Source organism: Oncorhynchus keta, unplaced genomic scaffold, assembly GCF_023373465.1.
Source record: "Oncorhynchus keta strain PuntledgeMale-10-30-2019 unplaced genomic scaffold, Oket_V2 Un_contig_2262_pilon_pilon, whole genome shotgun sequence".
Taxonomy (NCBI): Eukaryota; Metazoa; Chordata; class Actinopteri; order Salmoniformes; family Salmonidae; genus Oncorhynchus; species Oncorhynchus keta.
In genome coordinates this window covers 54,750-74,403 of record NW_026282989.1, presented here as the reverse complement: position 1 = coordinate 74,403, position 19,654 = coordinate 54,750, and the positions used below count along the sequence as shown (strand labels likewise).

Sequence of the window (19,654 nt, the reverse complement as noted above, 5' to 3'; positions counted from 1 at the left end):
CTACCCCATATACCTAGCCCCAGCCGCCCAGCCTCATATACCTATCCCCAGTCACCCAGCCCTAGTCACCCAGCCCCATCTACCCAGCCACAGCCCCAGCCCCAGTCACCCAGCCCCAGTTACCCAGCCCCAGCCACCCAGCCTCATATACCTAGCCCCAGCCACCCAGCCCCAGCCACCCAGCCCCATATACCTATCCCCAGCCCCAGTCACCCAGCCCCAGTTACCCAGCCCCAGCCACCCAGCCTCATATACCTAGCCCCAGTCCACCCAGCCCCAGCCACCCAGCCTCATATACCTATCCCCAGTTACCCAGCCCCAGTTACCCAGCCCCAGTCACCCAGCCTCATATACCCAGCCCCAGCCACCTATCCCCGTATACCTACCCCATATACCTAGCCCCAGCCACAAAGCCTCATATACCTATCCCCAGTTACCCAGCCCCAGATACCCGGCCCCATATACCCAGCCCGTACCCAGCCCCATATACCCAGCCCCAGTCACCCAGCCCCAGTCACCCAGCCCCAGTCCCAGCCCCAGCCCCCCCAGTTACCCAGCCCCCCCAGCCACCCAGCCCAGTTACCCAGCCCCAGTTACCCAGCCCCATATACCCAGCCCCATATACCCATCCCATTTACCCAGCCCCAGTCACCCAGCCCCAGTCCCCAGCCCCAGTCACCCAGCCCCAGTCACCCAGCCCCAGTCACCCAGCCCCAGTCACCCAGCCCCAGTTACCCAGCCCCAGTTACCCAGCCCCAGTTACCCAGCCCCAGCCCAGCCCCCCAGTTACCCAGCCCCATATACCCAGCCCCAGCCCCATACCCAGCCCCATTTACCCAGCCCCAGTCACCCAGCCCCAGTCACCCAGCCCCAGTCACCCAGCCCCAGTTACCCAGCCCCATATACCCAGCCCCAGTTACCCAGCCCCATATACCCAGCCCCATATACCCAGCCCCATTTACCCAGCCCCAGTTACCCAGCCCCAGTCACCCAGCCCCAGTCACCCAGCCCCAGTTACCCAGCCCCAGCCCCAGTCACCCAGCCCCAGCCCCAGCCCCAGTTACCCAGCCCCAGTCACCCAGCCCCATATACCCCAGCCCAGCCCCATTTACCCAGCCCCAGTTACCCAGCCCCAGTCACCCAGCCCCAGTCACCCAGCCCCAGTTACCCAGCCCCAGCCACCCAGCCCCACCCAGCCCCAGTTACCCAGCCCCATATACCCAGCCCCATATACCCAGCCCCATTTACCCAGCCCCAGTTACCCAGCCCCAGTCACCCAGCCCCAGTTACCCAGCCCCAGTCACCCAGCCCCAGTACCCAGCCCCAGTACCCAGCCCCAGTCACCCAGCCCCAGTCACCCAGCCCCAGTCACCCAGCCCCAGTCCCAGCCCCAGCCCCAGCCCCAGTCACCCAGCCCCAGTTACCCAGCCCCAGTTACCCAGCCCCAGTTACCCAGCCCCAGTATACCCAGCCCCAGTCACCCAGCCCCAGTACCCAGCCCCAGTCACCCAGCCCCAGTTACCCAGCCCCAGTCACCCAGCCCCAGTCAGCCCCAGTCACCAGCCCCAGTCACCCAGCCCCAGTTACCCAGCCCCAGTCACCCAGCCCCAGTCACCCAGCCCCAGTATACCCAGCCCCAGTCCAGCCACCCAGCCCCAGTTACCCAGCCCCAGTCACCCAGCCCCAGCCCCAGTCACCCAGCCCCAGTTACCCAGCCCCAGCCACCCAGCCCCAGTCACCCAGCCCCAGTCACCCAGCCCCAGTTACCCAGCCCCAGTCACCCAGCCCCAGTCACCCAGCCCCAGTCACCCAGCCCCAGTCACCCAGCCCCAGTCACCCAGCCCCAGTACCCAGCCCCAGTCACCCAGCCCCAGTCACCCAGCCCCAGTCACCCAGCCCCAGTCACCCAGCCCCAGTCACCCAGCCCCAGTCACCCAGCCCCAGTCACCCAGCCCCAGTCACCCAGCCCCAGTCACCCAGCCCCAGTTACCCAGCCCCAGTCACCCAGCCCCAGTCACCCAGCCCCAGTCACCCAGCCCCAGTCACCCAGCCCCAGTTACCCAGCCCCAGTTACCCAGCCCCAGTTACCCAGCCCCAGTTACCCAGCCCCAGTTACCCAGCCCCAGTCACCCAGCCCCAGTCACCCAGCCCCAGCCACCCAGCCCCAGTCACCCAGCCCCAGTTACCCAGCCCCAGTTACCCAGCCCCAGTCACCCAGCCCCAGTCACCCAGCCCCAGTTACCCAGCCCCAGTCACCCAGCCCCAGTCACCCAGCCCCAGTCAGCCCCAGTTACCCAGCCCCAGTTACCCAGCCCCAGCCACCCAGCCCCAGTTACCCAGCCCCAGTTACCCAGCCCCAGTCACCCAGCCCCAGTCACCCAGCCCCAGTCACCCAGCCCCAGTCACCCAGCCCCAGTCACCCAGCCCCAGTCACCCAGCCCCAGTTACCCAGCCCCAGTCACCCAGCCCCAGTCACCCAGCCCCAGTCACCCAGCCCCAGTCACCCAGCCCCAGTCACCACCCAGCCCCAGCCCCAGTCCCAGCCCCAGTCACCCAGCCCCAGTCACCCAGCCCCAGTCACCCAGCCCCAGTCACCCAGCCCCAGTCACCCCCAGCCACCCAGCCCCAGTCACCCAGCCCCAGTCACCCAGCCCCAGTCACCCAGCCCCAGTCACCCAGCCCCAGTTACCCAGCCCCAGTCACCCAGCCCCAGTCACCCAGCCCCAGTCACCCAGCCCCAGTCACCCAGCCCCAGTCACCCAGCCCCAGTCACCCAGCCCCAGTCACCCAGCCCCAGTCACCCAGCCCCAGTCACCCAGCCCCAGTCACCCAGCCCCAGTTACCCAGCCCCAGTTACCCAGCCCCAGTCACCCAGCCCCAGCCACCCAGCCCCAGTCACCCAGCCCCAGTCACCCAGCCCCAGTCACCCAGCCCCAGTCACCCAGCCCCAGTCACCTAGCCCCAGTCACCCAGCCCCAGTCACCCAGCCCCAGTCACCCAGCCCCAGCCCCACCCAGCCCCAGTCACCCAGCCCCAGTCACCCAGCCCCAGTCAGCCCCAGCCCCAGCCCCAGTCACCCAGCCCCAGTCACCCAGCCCCAGTCACCCAGCCCCAGTCACCCAGCCCCAGTCACCCAGCCCCAGTCACCCAGCCCCAGTCACCCAGCCCCAGTTACCCAGCCCCAGTTACCCAGCCCCAGTCACCCAGCCCCAGCCACCCAGCCCCAGTCACCCAGCCCCAGTCACCCAGCCCCAGTCACCCAGCCCCAGTCACCCAGCCCCAGCCCCAGCCCAGCCCCAGTCACCCAGCCCCAGTCACCTAGCCCCAGTCACCCAGCCCCAGTCACCCAGCCCCAGTCACCCAGCCCCAGTCACCCAGCCCCAGTTACCCAGCCCCAGTCACCCAGCCCCAGTCACCCAGCCCCAGTCACCCAGCCCCAGTCACCCAGCCCCAGTCACCCAGCCCCAGTCACCCAGCCCCAGTCACCCAGCCCCAGTCACCCCCCAGCCCCAGCCCCAGTCACCCAGCCCCAGTTACCCAGCCCCAGTCACCCAGCCCCAGTTACCCAGCCCCAGCCACCCAGCCCCAGCCACCCAGCCCCAGTCACCCAGCCCCAGTCACCCAGCCCCAGCCACCCAGCCCCAGTTACCCAGCCCCAGTCACCCAGCCCCAGTCCCCAGCCCCAGTTACCCAGCCCCAGTTACCCAGCCCCAGTCACCCAGCCCCAGTCACCCAGCCCCAGTCACCCAGCCCCAGTCACCCAGCCCCAGTCACCCAGCCCCAGTTACCCAGCCCCAGTCACCCAGCCCCAGCCCCACCCAGCCCCAGTCACCCAGCCCCAGCCCCCAGTTACCCAGCCCCAGTCACCCAGCCCCAGTTACCCAGCCCCAGTCACCCAGCCCCAGTCACCCAGCCCCAGTCACCCAGCCCCAGTCACCCAGCCCCAGTCACCCAGCCCCAGTCACCCAGCCCCAGTCACCCAGCCCCAGTTACCCAGCCCCATTTACCCAGCCCCAGCCCCCAGCCCCAGTCACCCAGCCCCAGTCACCCAGCCCCAGTCACCCAGCCCCAGTCACCCAGCCCCAGTCACCCAGCCCCCCCAGCCCCAGTCACCCAGCCCCAGTCACCCAGCCCCAGTCACCCAGCCCCAGTCACCCAGCCCCAGTTACCCAGCCCCAGTCACCCAGCCCCAGCCACCCAGCCCCAGTCACCCAGCCCCAGTCACCCAGCCCCAGTCACTACCCAGCCCCAGTTCACCCAGCCCCAGTCCACCCAGCCCCAGTCACCCAGCCCCAGCCACCCAGCCCCAGTCACCCAGCCCCAGCCACCCAGCCCCAGTCACCCAGCCCCAGTTACCCAGCCCCAGTTACCCAGCCCCAGTCACCCAGCCCCAGTCCACCCAGCCCCAGTCACCCAGCCCCAGTCACCCAGCCCCAGTCACCCAGCCCCAGTTACAGCCCCAGTCACCCAGCCCAGCCCCCCCAGTTACCCAGCCCCAGTCACCCAGCCCCAGTCACCCAGCCCCAGTCACCAGCCCCAGTCAGCCCCAGTCACCCAGCCCCAGTCACCCAGCCCCAGTCACCCAGCCCCAGTCACCCAGCCCCAGTTACCCAGCCCCAGTCACCCAGCCCCAGTTACCCAGCCCCAGTCACCCAGCCCCAGTCAGCCCCAGCCACCCCAGCCCCAGTCACCCAGCCCCAGTCACCCAGCCCCAGTCACCCAGCCCCAGTCACCCAGCCCCAGTTACCCAGCCCCAGTCACCCAGCCCCAGTCACCCAAGCCCCAGTTACCCAGCCCCAGCCACCCAGCCCCAGTTACCCAGCCCCAGCCACCCAGCCCCAGCCACCCCAGCCCCAGCCACCCAGCCCCAGTCAGCCCCAGGCCCCAGATGCCCCAGTAATGCCACTGCCACCCCATGACCTAAATCATTTAATGAGAGTAATAGCAGCTACACACACCAAAGACAGAGTGACAGCATAGATTACATGGTAAATCTTTGGGATAATGAAGGACCCATGGCTACGGGTTGTAATAAATTCACTCCCCTGGAAGAACCGTCGCAATTACCCCTGTCACTGCCACTGACTGTGTACTACTGTTGTGGTGGTCTTCGTCCCAAATGGCATTCTATTCTCTACATAGTGCCCTATTTCTGACCACAGCCCTATGGGTGCCATTTGGGAGACAGACTTGGTAAGAAAAGGAGATGGCGATGAATCTCTCTTTAACATCATCAATGATTAATAAAGAGAAAATAAGAAATAGGAATTGGATTATTAGCCCTGGGAAATTTTAATTTCTGACATGGTGCACTGAAATCGACACATTTGTAACAGTTCTTTCTCTCTCACACTTCCCTTTTCAGGTCCATTTACTATGTTGGCTTCACTAGATATATATATATCAGCTGGGATGAGTAATGCCATACCCATGACCTAAATCATTTAATGAGAGTAATAGCAGCTATACATACCAAAGACAGAGAGACAGCATAGATTACATGGTAAATCTTGAATGGGATAAGAAGAGAATGGCTACGGGTGAATAGGTAGAGGAAGAACCGGGTGAATTAGGTCACTGAGAAAGTGTACTACTGTTGTGGTGAATTAGTAGAGGTAGAGAAAGACAGGGTGAATAGGAGACAGAGGTAGAGAAAGACTTGGTGAATAGGAGAGGTAGAGAAAGACAGGGTGAATAGGTAGAGATTAATAGAGAAAGACAGGGTGAATAGGTAGAGGTAGAGAAAGACAGGGTGAATAGGTAGAGAGATGTATTGAAAGACAGGGTGAATAGGTAGAGAGAGGTAGAGAAAGACAGGGTGAATAGGTAGAGAGGTAGAGGTAGAGAAAGACAGGGTGAATAGGTAGAGAGAGGTAGAGAAAGACAGGGTGAATAGGTAGAGGTAGAGAAAGACAGGGTGAATAGGTAGAGAGAGGTAGAGAATAAACAGGGTGAATAGGTAGAGAGAGGTAGAGAAAGACAGGGTGAATAGGTAGAGGTAGAGAAAGACATGGTGAATAGGTAGAGAGAGGTAGAGAAAGACAGGGTGAATAGGTAGAGCGAGGTAGAGAAAGACAGGGTGAATAGGTAGAGGTAGAGAAAGACAGGGTGAATAGGTAGAGGTAGAGAATGACAGGGTGAATAGGTAGAGAGAGGTAGAGAAAGACAGGGTGAATAGGTAGAGAGAGGTAGAGAAAGACAGGGTGAATAGGTAGAGGTAGAGAAAGACATGGTGAATAGGTAGAGAGAGGTAGAGAAAGACAGGGTGAATAGGTAGAGCGAGGTAGAGAAAGACAGGGTGAATAGGTAGAGAGAAAGACAGGGTGAATAGGTAAGAGAGGTAGGGACAGGGTGAATAGGTAGAGAGAGGTAGAGAAAGACAGGTGAATAGGTAGAGAGAGAGAAGGACAGGGTGAATAGGTAGAGGAAGAGGACAGGGTGAATAGGAGAGAGGTAGAGAAAGACAGGGTGAATAGGTAGAGAGAGGTAGAGAAAGACAGGGTGAATATGTAGAGAGAGGTAGAGAAAGACAGGGTGAATAGATAGAGAGAGGTAGAGAAAGACAGGGTGAATAGGTAGAGAGGTATTGAAAGAGGGTGAATAGGTAGAGAGAGGTAGAGGAAGACAGGGTGAATAGGTAGAGAAAGACAGGGTGAATAGGTAGAGAGGTAGAGAAAGACAGGGTGAATAGGTAGAGAGAGGTAGAGAAAGACCGGGTGAATAGGTAGAGAGAGGTAGACAAAGACAGGGTGAATAGATAGAGAGAGGTATTGAAAGAGGGTGAATAGGTAGAGGTAGAGAAAGACAGGGTCAATAGGTAGAGAGAGGTAGAGAAAGACAGGGTGAATAGGTAGAGAGAGGTAGAGAAAGACCGAGTGAATAGGTAGAGAGAGGTAGAGAAAGACAGGGTGAATAGGTAGAGAGAGGTAGAGAAAGACCGGGTGAATAGGTAGAGAAATGTACTATCAAATCCATCCATGGTACATTGTAAGTTATACCTAATTGACATATTTCTCTCCTTTTAGTGGTAGATGGGTTCTACTGCCTGTGCAACCCTGGCTATGCTGGTGTGAGCTGTGAGCAGGACATAGATGACTGTGCCAGCAACATGTGCAGCAACAACTCAACCTGCAGAGACCTCCACTTGGTGAGTTTGATTTTGTGTAAAAGGCTAGGAAATATAAAACAATATCACAACATGCATCGTTCATGTCCATATCTAACAATATCAATATGGTATTGAATTATCAATATTGTTGCCAACCACTAATATAAATCTACAATCCAAGAGGGTGACACATTAAAGCATGAAACAACACTTATTTCCAATGTGGTCCTTGACGTGGATTAAGTCATATATTACATGCAGATATGAGGTGACGAAGCAGTTTTAATAATGGGCAGGGGAGTAGATAATGGAGAGTAGGGGGTCCAGCATAGAGCCCTGGGGAATGCCCTGTATAACTGGAATGGACTCTTAGGTGTGGCCAGTGAGGGAGTTTTCAAGTTTCTATGTATGCATATTTCATATTATGTTATGCCTTTGGTTTTGTAACACTTGGGAACAATCCACATCTATTACTGTGTGTGTCAGTCATCGCATCAACATTTACATAGTCTAACATTATACTACATCCTGTTTCTCTGTGTGTCTGCATCACATCAACATTTACATAGTCTAACATTATACTACACCCTGTTTCTCTGTGTGTCTGCATCACATCTTCATTTACATAGTCTAACATTATACTACATCCTGTTTCTCTGTGTGTCAGCCATCACATCAACATTTACATAGTCTAACATTATGCTACATCATGTTTCTCTGTGTGTCTGCCATCACATCAACATTTACATAGTCTAACATTATACTACATCCTGTTTCTCTGTGTGTCTGCATCACATCAACATTTACATAGTCTAACATTATGCTACATCCTGTTTCTCTGTGTGTCTGCATCACATCAACATTTACATAGTCTAACATTATGCTACATCCTGTTTCTCTGTGTGTCTGCCATCACATCAACATTTACATAGTCTAACATTATGCTACATCCTGTTTCTCTGTGTGTCTGCATCACATCAACATTTACATAGTCTAACATTATGCTACATCCTGTTTCTCTGTGTGTCTGCCATCACATCAACATTTACATAGTCTAACATTATACTACATCCTGTTTCTCTGTGTGTCTGCATCACATCAACATTTACATAGTCTAACATTATGCTACATCCTGTTTCTCTGTGTGTCTGCATCACATCAACATTTACATAGTCTAACATTATGCTACATCCTGTTTCTCTGTGTGTCTGCCATCACATCAACATTTACATAGTCTAACATTATGCTACATCCTGTTTCTCTGTGTGTCTGCATCACATCAACATTTACATAGTCTAACATTATGCTACATCCTGTTTCTCTGTGTGTCTGCATCACATCAACATTTACATAGTCTAACATTATGCTACATCCTGTTTCTCTGTGTGTCTGCATCACATCAACATTTACATAGTCTAACATTATGCTACATCCTGTTTCTCTGTGTGTCTGCATCACATCAACATTTACATAGTCTAACATTATACTACATCCTGTTTCTCTGTGTGTCTGCCATCACATCAACATTTACATAGTCTAACATTATGCTACATCCTGTTTCTCTGTGTGTCTGCCATCACATCAACATTTACATAGTCTAACATTATACTACATCCTGTTTCTCTGTGTGTCTGCATCACATCAACATCTACATAGTCTAACATTATGCTACATCATGTTTCTCTGTGTGTCTGCCATCACATCAACATTTACATAGTCTAACATTATACTACATCCTGTTTCTCTGTGTGTCTGCATCACATCAACATCTACATAGTCTAACATTATACTACATCCACACGTTTCACCATCTCTACTGTACGCCCTGTCGTTTGCCCTTCCCCTCTCCCTTGTTCATCTAATATTTATCTTCACACTCTTTCTTTTCACTTTGTATTCTCTCTCTCTCTGTTCTCTCTCTCTGCTCTCTCTCTCTCTCTCTCTCTCTTCTAGCCTTTCTCCTGTGTGTTCTCCTTTCTGTTCTCTCTCTCTGCTCTCTCTCCTCTAGCCTTTCTCCTCCTGTTTGTTCTCTGTTCTCTCTGTTCTCTCTCTCTCCTCTAGCCTTTCTCCTCCTGTTTGTTCTCCTTTCTGTTCTCTCTCTCTGCTCTCTCTCCTCTAGCCTTTCTCCTCCTGTTTGTTCTCTGTTCTCTCTGTTCTCTCTCTCTCTCTCTGTTCTCTCTCTCTGTTCTCTCTCTCTGTTCTCTCTCTCTCCTCTAGCCTTTCTCCTCCTGTTTGTTCTCCTTTCTCTCTGTTCTCTCTCTCTGTTCTCTCTCTCTCTGTTCTCTCTCTCTGTTCTCTCTCTCCTCTAGCCTTTCTCCTCCTGTTTGTTCTCTCTCTCTCTGTTCTCTCTCTCTCTGTTCTCTCTCTCTGTTCTCTCTCTCCTCTAGCCTTTCTCCTGTTTGTTCTCCTTTCTCTCTGTTCTCTCTCTCTGTTCTCTCTCTCTGCTCTCTCTCTCCTCTAGCCTTTCTCCTCCTGTTTGTTCTCTCTCTCTCTGTTCTCTCTCTCTGTTCTCTCTCTCTGTTTTCTCTCTCTCTCTCTGTTCTCTCTCTCTGTTCTCTCTCTCTGTTCTCTCTCTCTCTCTCTCTGTTCTCTCTCTCTGTTCTCTCTCTCTCCTCTAGCCTTTCTCCTCCTGTTTGTTCTCCTTTCTCTCTGTTCTCTCTCTCCTGGCTCCCCTCCTCTAGCCTTTCTCCTCCTGTTTGTTCTCCTTTCTCTCTGTTCTCTCTCTCCTGGCTCCCCTCCTCATTCGCTCCCCTCGGACTTTGCTCCCATCTTCCTTCTCTCCCCTCATGCTTCTCAAGCTACATGAGGGGCAACACACACACACACACACACACACACACACACACACACACACACGCACACACGCACACACACATGCACGCACACACGCATGCACACACACCCTCCCTCCTCCTCTAAATTAATAAACAAGGTGTTAGGATTCATACACTCCAGACTCAGAACTGTAGGGTAGAAAATAGGATACCATTTATTTATGTTGAATAATGCAGAACTCTGTTCTAGCTGGTTAAAATGGAGACGGGGCCAGGGAGGAATCCATTTATTTCACCAGTAGAAGAGCAGAACGGCTTTAAATGAAAGATTTCCACTTAGTGGAGTTGGCGAATGTTTTATAAATCCTCTCATAAGAATCTGAAGTATTTATGTTTAGTGTAAGCACTATGGTCAGAGTGAGATGATTTGTCTGATGTGCTAAGCATTTCAATTTCCACTGCCAAGGATGTCTGCCATTGGTACTGTACTGTTATCCCTGTAGCATGTATCACTTTGAAGCCCGTTGTTAATTCTTAGAATGTATCCATTACAAGTGGATATGCCCCGTACAGCACATACTCCATGTTGCCTAGCTTCTATGAGAATATTAAGAGACATCATGTCTTAATTAGATGTAAAAGGTAAGCCATCAAAGATACATGAACTGTGCAGCATGTTTAATTACACTATGATGATCAAACAGTAGACCAGACACTTGACTGTTTAATTACACTCCATGATGATCAAACAGTAGACCAGACACTTGACTGTTTAATTACACTCCATGATGATCAAACAGTAGACCAGACACTTGACTGTTTAACAACACTATGATGATCAAACAGTAGACCAGACACTTGACTGTTTAACAACACTATGATGATCAAACAGTAGACCAGACACTTGACTGTTTAACAACACTCCATGATGATCAAACAGTAGACCAGACACTTGACTGTTTAACAACACTATGATGATCAAACAGTAGACCAGACACTTGACTGTTTAATTACACTCCATGATGATCAAACAGTAGACCAGACACTTGACTGTTTAATTACACTCCATGATGATCAAACAGTAGACCAGACACTTGACTGTTTAACAACACTATGATGATCAAACAGTAGACCAGACACTTGACTGTTTAACAACACTATGATGATCAAACAGTAGACCAGACACTTGACTGTTTAATTACACTCCATGATGATCAAACAGTAGACCAGACACTTGACTGTTTAACAACACTATGATGATCAAACAGTAGACCAGACACTTGACTGTTTAATTACACTCCATGATGATCAAACAGTAGACCAGACACTTGACTGTTTAACAACACTATGCTGATCAAACAGTAGACCAGACACTTGACTGTTTAATTACACTCCATGATGATCAAACAGTAGACCAGGCACTTGACTGTTTAACAACACTATTATGATCAAACAGTAGACCAGGCACTTGACTGTTTAACAACACTATGATGATCAAACAGTAGACCAGACACCTGACTGTTTAATTACACTCCATGATGATCAAACAGTAGACCAGACACTTGACTGTTTAACAACACTATGCTGATCAAACAGTAGACCAGACACTTGACTGTTTAACAACACTATTATGATCAAACAGTAGACCAGGCACTTGACTGTTTAATTACACTCCATGATGATCAAACAGTAGACCAGACACTTGACTGTTTAACAACACTATGATGATCAAACAGTAGACCAGACACTTGACTGTTTAACAACACTATGATGATCAAACAGTAGACCAGACACTTGACTGTTTAACAACACTATGATGATCAAACAGTAGACCAGACACTTGACTGTTTAACAACACTATGATGATCAAACAGTAGACCAGACACTTGACTGTTTAACAACACTATGATGATCAAACAGTAGACCAGACACTTGACTGTTTAATTACACTCCATGATGATCAAACAGTAGACCAGACACTTGACTGTTTAACAACACCATGATGATCAAACAGTAGACCAGACACTTGACTGTTTAACAACACTATGATGATCAAACAGTAGACCAGGCACTTGACTGCATGGTTGAAGAGGTTATTGACATCCTGTATGAAGAGGATTGCTGACTGATTAACTGTGTGTTCCAAATGACATCATTGTCCCTATATAGTGTACTACTTTTGACCAGGGCCCATAGGCCACCCTATTCCCTATATAATGCCCTACATTTAACCAGGGCCCATGGGGCACCCTATTCCCTATGTAGTGCCCTATGGGCCCTGGTCAGAAGCATTAATTTGCTCTGGATAGGAGTGTCTACTAAATGACTCAAATGTAAATGTAAATTTGGGAAAACGACCGCTGTGTTAGTTATTACCTGTTTGATGTGATGCAAATCATCTTCTTCTGTTTTGTCACTGTGTTAGCGTTTATGGAAATTGACTGTTTAACATCCTGAACATTGTTAATGATACACCTGTGGAAGAAGCAGCGAGGCCCCCTGGGGTCCCTTCTGTAGATGTTGTTTGGTAACATTGTTTGTTGCTGTTGCACTAATGATCTAATCTTTTATCACATTAGCATGGCTGACACACACATACATTTTCACGCGTAAGCATGTACACACATATGCGCGCAGACACACACACAGAACTGATTACTGTACATTTTGTGTTTTTTAATTTGACAGAATTGATGCTGTTATTGGAGTTTGGATGGATTCAGAGGCAGCGGCCATTACTGTTGAAGGAATCCTTTAGGATCCATTACTGTTGAAGGAATCCTTTAGGATCCATTACTGTTGAAGGAATCCTTTAGGATCCATTACTGATGAAGGAATCCTTTAGGATCCATTACTGATGAAGGAATCCTTTAGGATCCATTACTGATGAAGGAATCCTTTAGGATCCATTACTGATGAAGGAATCCTTTAGGATCCATTACTGATGAAGGAATCCTTTAGGATCCATTACTGATGAAGGAATCCTTTAGGATCCATTACTGATGAAGGAATCCTTTAGGATCCATTACTGATGAAGGAATCCTTTAGGATCCATTACTGATGAAGGAATCCTTTAGGATCCATTACTGATGAAGGAATCCTTTAGGATCCATTACTGATGAAGGAAAGGATCCATTACTGATGTAGGAATCCTTTAGGATCCATTACTGATGAATGAATCCTTTAGGATCCATTACTGATGAAGGAATCCTTTAGGATCCATTACTGATGAAGGAAAGGATCCATTACTGATGAAGGAATCCTTTAGGATCCATTACTGATGAAGGAAATGATCCATTACTGATGAAGGAATCCTTTAGGATCCATTACTGATGAAGGAATCCTTTAGGATCCATTACTGATGAAGGAAAGGATCCATTACTGATGAAGGAATCCTTTAGGATCCATTACTGATGAAGGAAAGGATCCATTACTGATGAAGGAATCCTTTAGGATCCATTACTGATGAAGGAAAGGATCCATTACTGATGAAGGAATCCTTTAGGATCCATTACTGATGAAGGAAAGGATCCATTACTGATGAAGGAATCCTTTAGGATCCATTACTGATGGAGGAATCCTTTAGGATCCATTACTGATGAAGGAATCCTTTAGGATCCATTACTGATGAAGGAAAGGATCCATTACTGATGAAGGAATCCTTTAGGATCCATTACTGATGAAGGAATCCTTTAGGATCCATTACTGATGAAGGAATCCTTTAGGATCCATTACTGATGAAGGAAATGATCCATTACTGATGGAGGAATTATTTAGGATCCATTACTGATGAAGGAATCCTTTAGGATCCATTACTGATGAAGTAAAGGATCCATTACTGATGGAGGAATCCTTTAGGATCCATTTTTTTTATTTTTTATTTCACCTTTATTTAACCAGGTAGGCTAGTTGAGAACAAGTTCTCATTTGCAACTGCGACCTGGCCAAGATAAAGCATAGCAGTGTGAACAGACAACACAGAGTTACACATGGAGTAAACAATTAGCAAGTCAATAACACAGTAGAAAAAAATGGGCAGTCTATATACAATGTGTGCAAAAGGCATGAGGAGGTAGGCGAATAATACAATTTTGCAGATTAACACTGGAGTGATAAATGATCAGATGGGCATGTACAGGTAGAGATATTGGTGTGCAAAAGAGCAGAAAAGTAAATAAATAAAAACAGTATAAAAACAGTATGGGAATGAGGTAGGTGAAAAGAGTGAGCTATTTACCTATAGACTATGTACAGCTGCAGCGATCGGTTAGCTGCTCGGATAGCTGATGTTTGAAGTTGGAGAGGGAGATAAAAGTCACCAACTTAAGCGATTTTTGCAATTCGTTCCAGTCACAGGCAGCAGAGTACTGGAACGAAAGGCGGCCAAATGAGGTGTTGGCTTTAGGGATGATCAGTGAGATACACCTGCTGGAGCGCGTGCTACGGATGGGTGTTGCCATCGTGACCAGTGAACTGAGATAAGGCGGAGCTTTACCTAGCATGGACTTGTAGATGACCTGGAGCCAGTGGGTCTGGCGACGAATATGTAGTGAGGGCCAGCCGACTAGAGCATACAAGTCGCAGTGGTGGGTGGTATAAGGTGCTTTAGTGACAAAACGGATGGCACTGTGATAGACTGCATCCAGTTTGCTGAGTAGAGTGTTGGAAGCCATTTTGTAGATGACATCGCCGAAGTCGAGGATCGGTAGGATAGTCAGTTTTACTAGGGTAAGCTTGGCAGCGTGAGTGAAGGAGGCTTTGTTGCGGAATAGAAAGCCGACTCTGGATTTGATTTTTGATTGGAGATGTTTGATGTGAGTCTGGAAGGAGAGTTTGCAGTCTAGCCAGACACCTAGGTACTTATAGATGTCCACATATATCCATTACTGATGGAGGAATCCTTTAGGATCCATTACTGATGGAGGAATCATTTAGGATCCATTACTGATGGAGGAATCCTTTAGGATCCATTACTGATGGAGGAATCCTTTAGGATCCATTACTGATGAAGGAATCCTTTAGGATCCATTACTGATGAAGGAATCCTTTGGGGTCTGTTACTGATGAAGGAAAGGATCCATTACTGATGGAGGAAAGGATCCATTACTGATGGAGGAATCCTTTAGGATCCATTACTGATGGAGGAATCCTTTAGGATCCATTACTGATGGAGGAATCCTTTAGGATCCATTACTGATGGAGGAATCATTTAGGATCCATCACTGATGAAGGAATCATTTGGGGTCTGTTACTGATGGAGGAATCCTTTAGGATCCATTACTGATGAAGGAATCCTTTGGGGTCTGTTACTGATGAAGGAATCATTTGGGGTCTGTTACTGATGAAGGAATCCTTTGGGGTCTGTTACTGATGAAGGAATCATTTGGGGTCTGTTACTGATGAAGGAATCCTTTGGGGTCTGTTACTGATGAAGGAATCCTTTGGGGTCTGTTACTGATGAAGGAATCCTTTGGGGTCTGTTACTGATGAAGGAATCCTTTGGGGTCTGTTACTGATGAAGGAATCCTTTGGGGTCTGTTACTGATGAAGGAATCATTTGTATTGTTTTTACTCTGAACTTCATGTCACTGTATCCTTGATCCACCTATCAAAGCTCCTCAGCTATTTCAATTTTTGATGCAGTTTTATGTTTTTGTATGGACATCTTTTCAAGGTTTTGGTTCATAACGTTGCTGGTAAAACAGCTGAAACACTGACAATACAGCTTGGTTTTGCAATAGTGTACATCTAGAAGACAGGACAGTATCACAACATGTCAATGTGAGGGACAAGGTGACAGTTCCACTGACTTGAAGTTAGTGAAAGATAAGATATTCCTAGTCTTGGTCACAGTGTTATTGTGTTCCTGGTTCAGCGGTCGTGTTTCCTGTCTCTTCCCCATTCTTCCTCTCATTATTCAGATAGGCAGCCAGGTACTGGAACCCACTTCATACCTTGATTACATCCTAAATGGCACCCTATTCCCTACATAGTGCACTATTTTTGACCAGGGCGTAGTGCACTATTTTTGACCAGGGCGTAGTGCACTATGTAAGGTATAGGGTGCTATTTCTGCCTCAGGCCTTGTTTACCATTGCAGTTGTTCAAGCTCCCTCTCTGCAGCAAAGTGTCCCACAGAGCATCAGTATCTTATTAGGGATAATTGCATCTCCATGAAGGTGATTTCAAAGGAAAAATTAGATTATGGCTTTGTCCCAAATTATACCCTATTCCCAATATAGGGAACTACTTTTGACCAGAGCCTTATGGTAGAGCCATATATAAGAAGTGCTTTATGAAGTGAGTATGGTGATATTTTGTACCCTATATTCTCCATAGCCCGAGGTGAGGAATTGGTGTCTCCTGGAGTCATCTCATTTATCATGAGATGACTGTTAGATTTTCTCTTTCTCCTCCTACCCTCCTCTTATCAATAGGGCCCTGCAGGGTCCTACCCTCCTCTAATGAATGGGGCCCTGCAGTGTTCTACCTTCCTCTAATGAATAGGGCCCTGCAGTGTCCTACCCTCCTCTTATCAATAGGGCCCTGCAGTGTCCTACCCTCCTCCAATGAATAGGGCCCTGCAGTGTCCTGCACCCCCCTTCTAATGAATAGGCTCCTGCAGTGTCCCACCCCCTCCAATGAATCAGGCTCTGCACTGTCCTACCCCCTCTAATTAATAGAGCCCTGCAGTGTCCTACCCTCCGCTTATCACTAGGGCCCTGCAGTGTCCTACCCTCCTCTTATCAATAGGGCCCTGCACTGTCCTACCCTCCTCTTATGAATAGGGCCCTGCAGTGTCCTACCTTCTCTTATGAATAGGGCCCTGCTGTGTCCTACATCCTCTTATGAATAGGGCCCTGCAGTGTCCTACCCTCCTCTTGTGAATAGGGCCCTGTAGTGTCCTTCCTCCTCTTATGAATAGGGCCCCGCAGTGTCCTACATCCTCTTATGAATAGGGCCCTGCAGTGTCCTACCCTCCTCTCATCACTAGGGCCCTGCAGTGTCCTACCCTCCTCTTATCAATAGGGCCCTGCACTGTCCTACCCCCTCTAATTAATAGAGCCCTGCAGTGTCCTACCCTCCTCTTATCAATAGGGCCCTGCAGTGTCCTACCCTCCTCTAATGAATAGGGCCCTGCAGTGTCCTACCCCCCCCCCCTTCTAATGAATAGGCTCCTGCAGTGTCCCACCCCCTCCAATGAATCGGGCGCTGCACTGTCCTACCCCCTCTAATTACTAGAGCCCTGCAGTGTCCTACCCTCCTCTTATCACTAGGGCCCTGCAGTGTCCTACCCTCCTCTTATCAATAGGGCCCTGCACTGTCCTACCCTCCTCTTATGAATAGGGCCCTGCAGTGTCCTACCTTCTCTTATGAATAGGGCCCTGCTGTGTCCTACATCCTCTTATGAATAGGGCCCTGCAGTGTCCTACCCTCCTCTGGTGAATAGGGCCCTGCAGTGTCCTTCCTCCTCTTATGAATAGGGCCCCGCAGTGTCCTACATCCTCTTATGAATAGAGCCCTGCAGTGTCCTTCCTCCTCTTATGAATAGGGGCCTGCAGTGTCCTTCCTCCTCTTATGAATAGGGCCCTGCAGTGTCCTACATCCTCTTATGAATAGGGCCCTGCAGTGTCCTACATCCTCTTATGAATAGGGCCCTGCAGTGTCCTACATCCTCTTATGAATAGGGCCCTGCAGTGTCCTACATCCTCTAATGAATAGGGCCCTGCAGTGTCCTACATCCTCTTATGAATAGGGCCCTGCAGTGTCCTACATCCTCTTATGAATAGGGCCCTGCAGTGTCCTACATCCTCTAATGAATAGGGCCCTGCAGTGTCCTACATCCTCTTATGAATAGGGCCCTGCAGTGTCCTACATCCTCTTATGAATAGGGCCGTGCAGTGTCCTACGTCCTCTTATGAATAGAAGCCTGCAGTGTACAAATTATATCAGACAAAGTTGAACAGCTCCCCTCCAGTTTATGAAATGCAGATTAGCAGGTGTTCAAATAGCAGCAAGCACAACACACACACATGAACACACACCGGACCTTAGACATACACAGGACGTTGGCTGGCATTGAAGAATTCTGTATACCCCTTGACAATTTGACCCCCTTCGTTTTGTATGCAAAGAGGATTGTGTTAAATTAAACCTGCCTGTTCCTGGCCAGGAAACTAATAGACAACAACCCATTCATCTCCTACACCCTGATTAATTATCATAATGAAGATTTTAATGACCAACTGGAGGACAAGCAGTCCACAGACTTTAACGAAGAGAAAACAACTCAAGTAGTCCACAGACTTTAACGAAGAGAAAACAACTCAAGTAGTCCACACACTTTAACGAAGAGAAAACAACTCAAGTAGTCCACACACTTTAACGAAGAGAAAACAACTCTAGTAGTCCACAGACTTTAACGAAGAGAAAACAACTCTAGTAGTCCACACACTTTAACGAAGAGAAAACAACTCTAGTAGTCCACAGACTTTAACGAAGAGAAAACAACTCAAGTAGTTCACATACTTTAACGAAGAGAAAACAACTCTAGTAGTCCACACACTTTAACGAAGAGAAAACAACTCTAGTAGTCCACACACTTTAACGAAGAGAAAACAACTCTAGTAGTCCACAGACTTTAACGAAGAGAAAACAACTCAAGTAGTCCACAGACTTTAACGAAGAGAAAACAACTCTAGTAGTCCACAGACTTTAACGAAGAGAAAACAACTCAAGTAGTCCACACACTTTAACGAAGAGAAAACAACTCTAGTAGTCCACAGACTTTAACGAAGAGAAAACAACTCTAGTAGTCCACACACTTTAACGAAGAGAAAACAACTCTAGTAGTCCACACACTTTAACGAAGAGAAAACAACTCTAGTAGTCCACAGACTTTAACGAAGAGAAAACAACTCTAGTAGTCCACACACTTTAACGAAGAGAAAACAACTCTAGTAGTCCACACACTTTAACGAAGAGAAAACAACTCTAGTAGTCCACACACTTTAACGAAGAGAAAACAACTCTAGTAGTCCACACACTTTAACGAAGAGAAAACAACTCTAGTAGTCCACAGACTTTAACGAAGAGAAAACAACTCAAGTAGTCCACACACTTTAACGAAGAGAAAACAACTCTAGTAGTCCACACACTTTAACGAAGAGAAAACAACTCAAGTAGTTCACATACTTTAACGAAGAGAAAACAACTCTAGTAGTCCACAGACTTTAACGAAGAGAAAACAACTCTAGTAGTCCACAGACTTTAACGAAGAGAAAACAACTCAAGTAGTCCACACACTTTAACGAAGAGAAAACAACTCTAGTAGTCCACAGACTTTAACGAAGAGAAAACAACTCTAGTAGTCCACACACTTTAACGAAGAGAAAACAACTCAAGTAGTTCACATACTTTAACGAAGAGAAAACAACTCTAGTAGTCCACAGACTTTAACGAAGAGAAAACAACTCTAGTAGTCCACAGACTTTAACGAAGAGAAAACAACTCTAGTAGTCCACACACTTTAACGAAGAGAAAACAACTCTAGTAGTCCACACACTTTAACGAAGAGAAAACAACTCAAGTAGTCCACAGACTTTAACGAAGAGAAAACAACTCTAGTAGTCCACAGACTTTAACGAAGAGAAAACAACTCTAGTAGTCCACAGACTTTAACGAAGAGAAAACAACTCAAGTAGTCCACACACTTTAACGAAGAGAAAACAACTCAAGTAGTTCACATACTTTAACGAAGAGAAAACAACTC

The 19,654-nt window shown here is 48.8% G+C and overlaps 1 protein-coding gene and 1 long non-coding RNA gene across 2 annotated transcripts in view; both read left to right on the top strand.

Annotated features, from left to right (window-relative positions):
* The window catches only part of LOC127921582 (protein eyes shut homolog), a gene marked incomplete at its 3' end in the record, with an annotated part of 213,306 nt that overhangs the window by 169,913 nt on the left and 23,739 nt on the right, over window positions 1-19,654 (top strand). Inside the window, 1 exon segment of the mRNA XM_052505176.1 lies at window positions 7,026-7,147. Within this exon segment, the coding sequence (XP_052361136.1) occupies window positions 7,026-7,147 (122 nt within the window).
* On the top strand, window positions 5,826-6,309 carry LOC127921581 (uncharacterized). The gene is made up of 3 exons (XR_008109018.1): window positions 5,826-5,935; window positions 5,999-6,054; window positions 6,146-6,309. It is a non-coding gene; the product is annotated as an uncharacterized LOC127921581 (long non-coding RNA).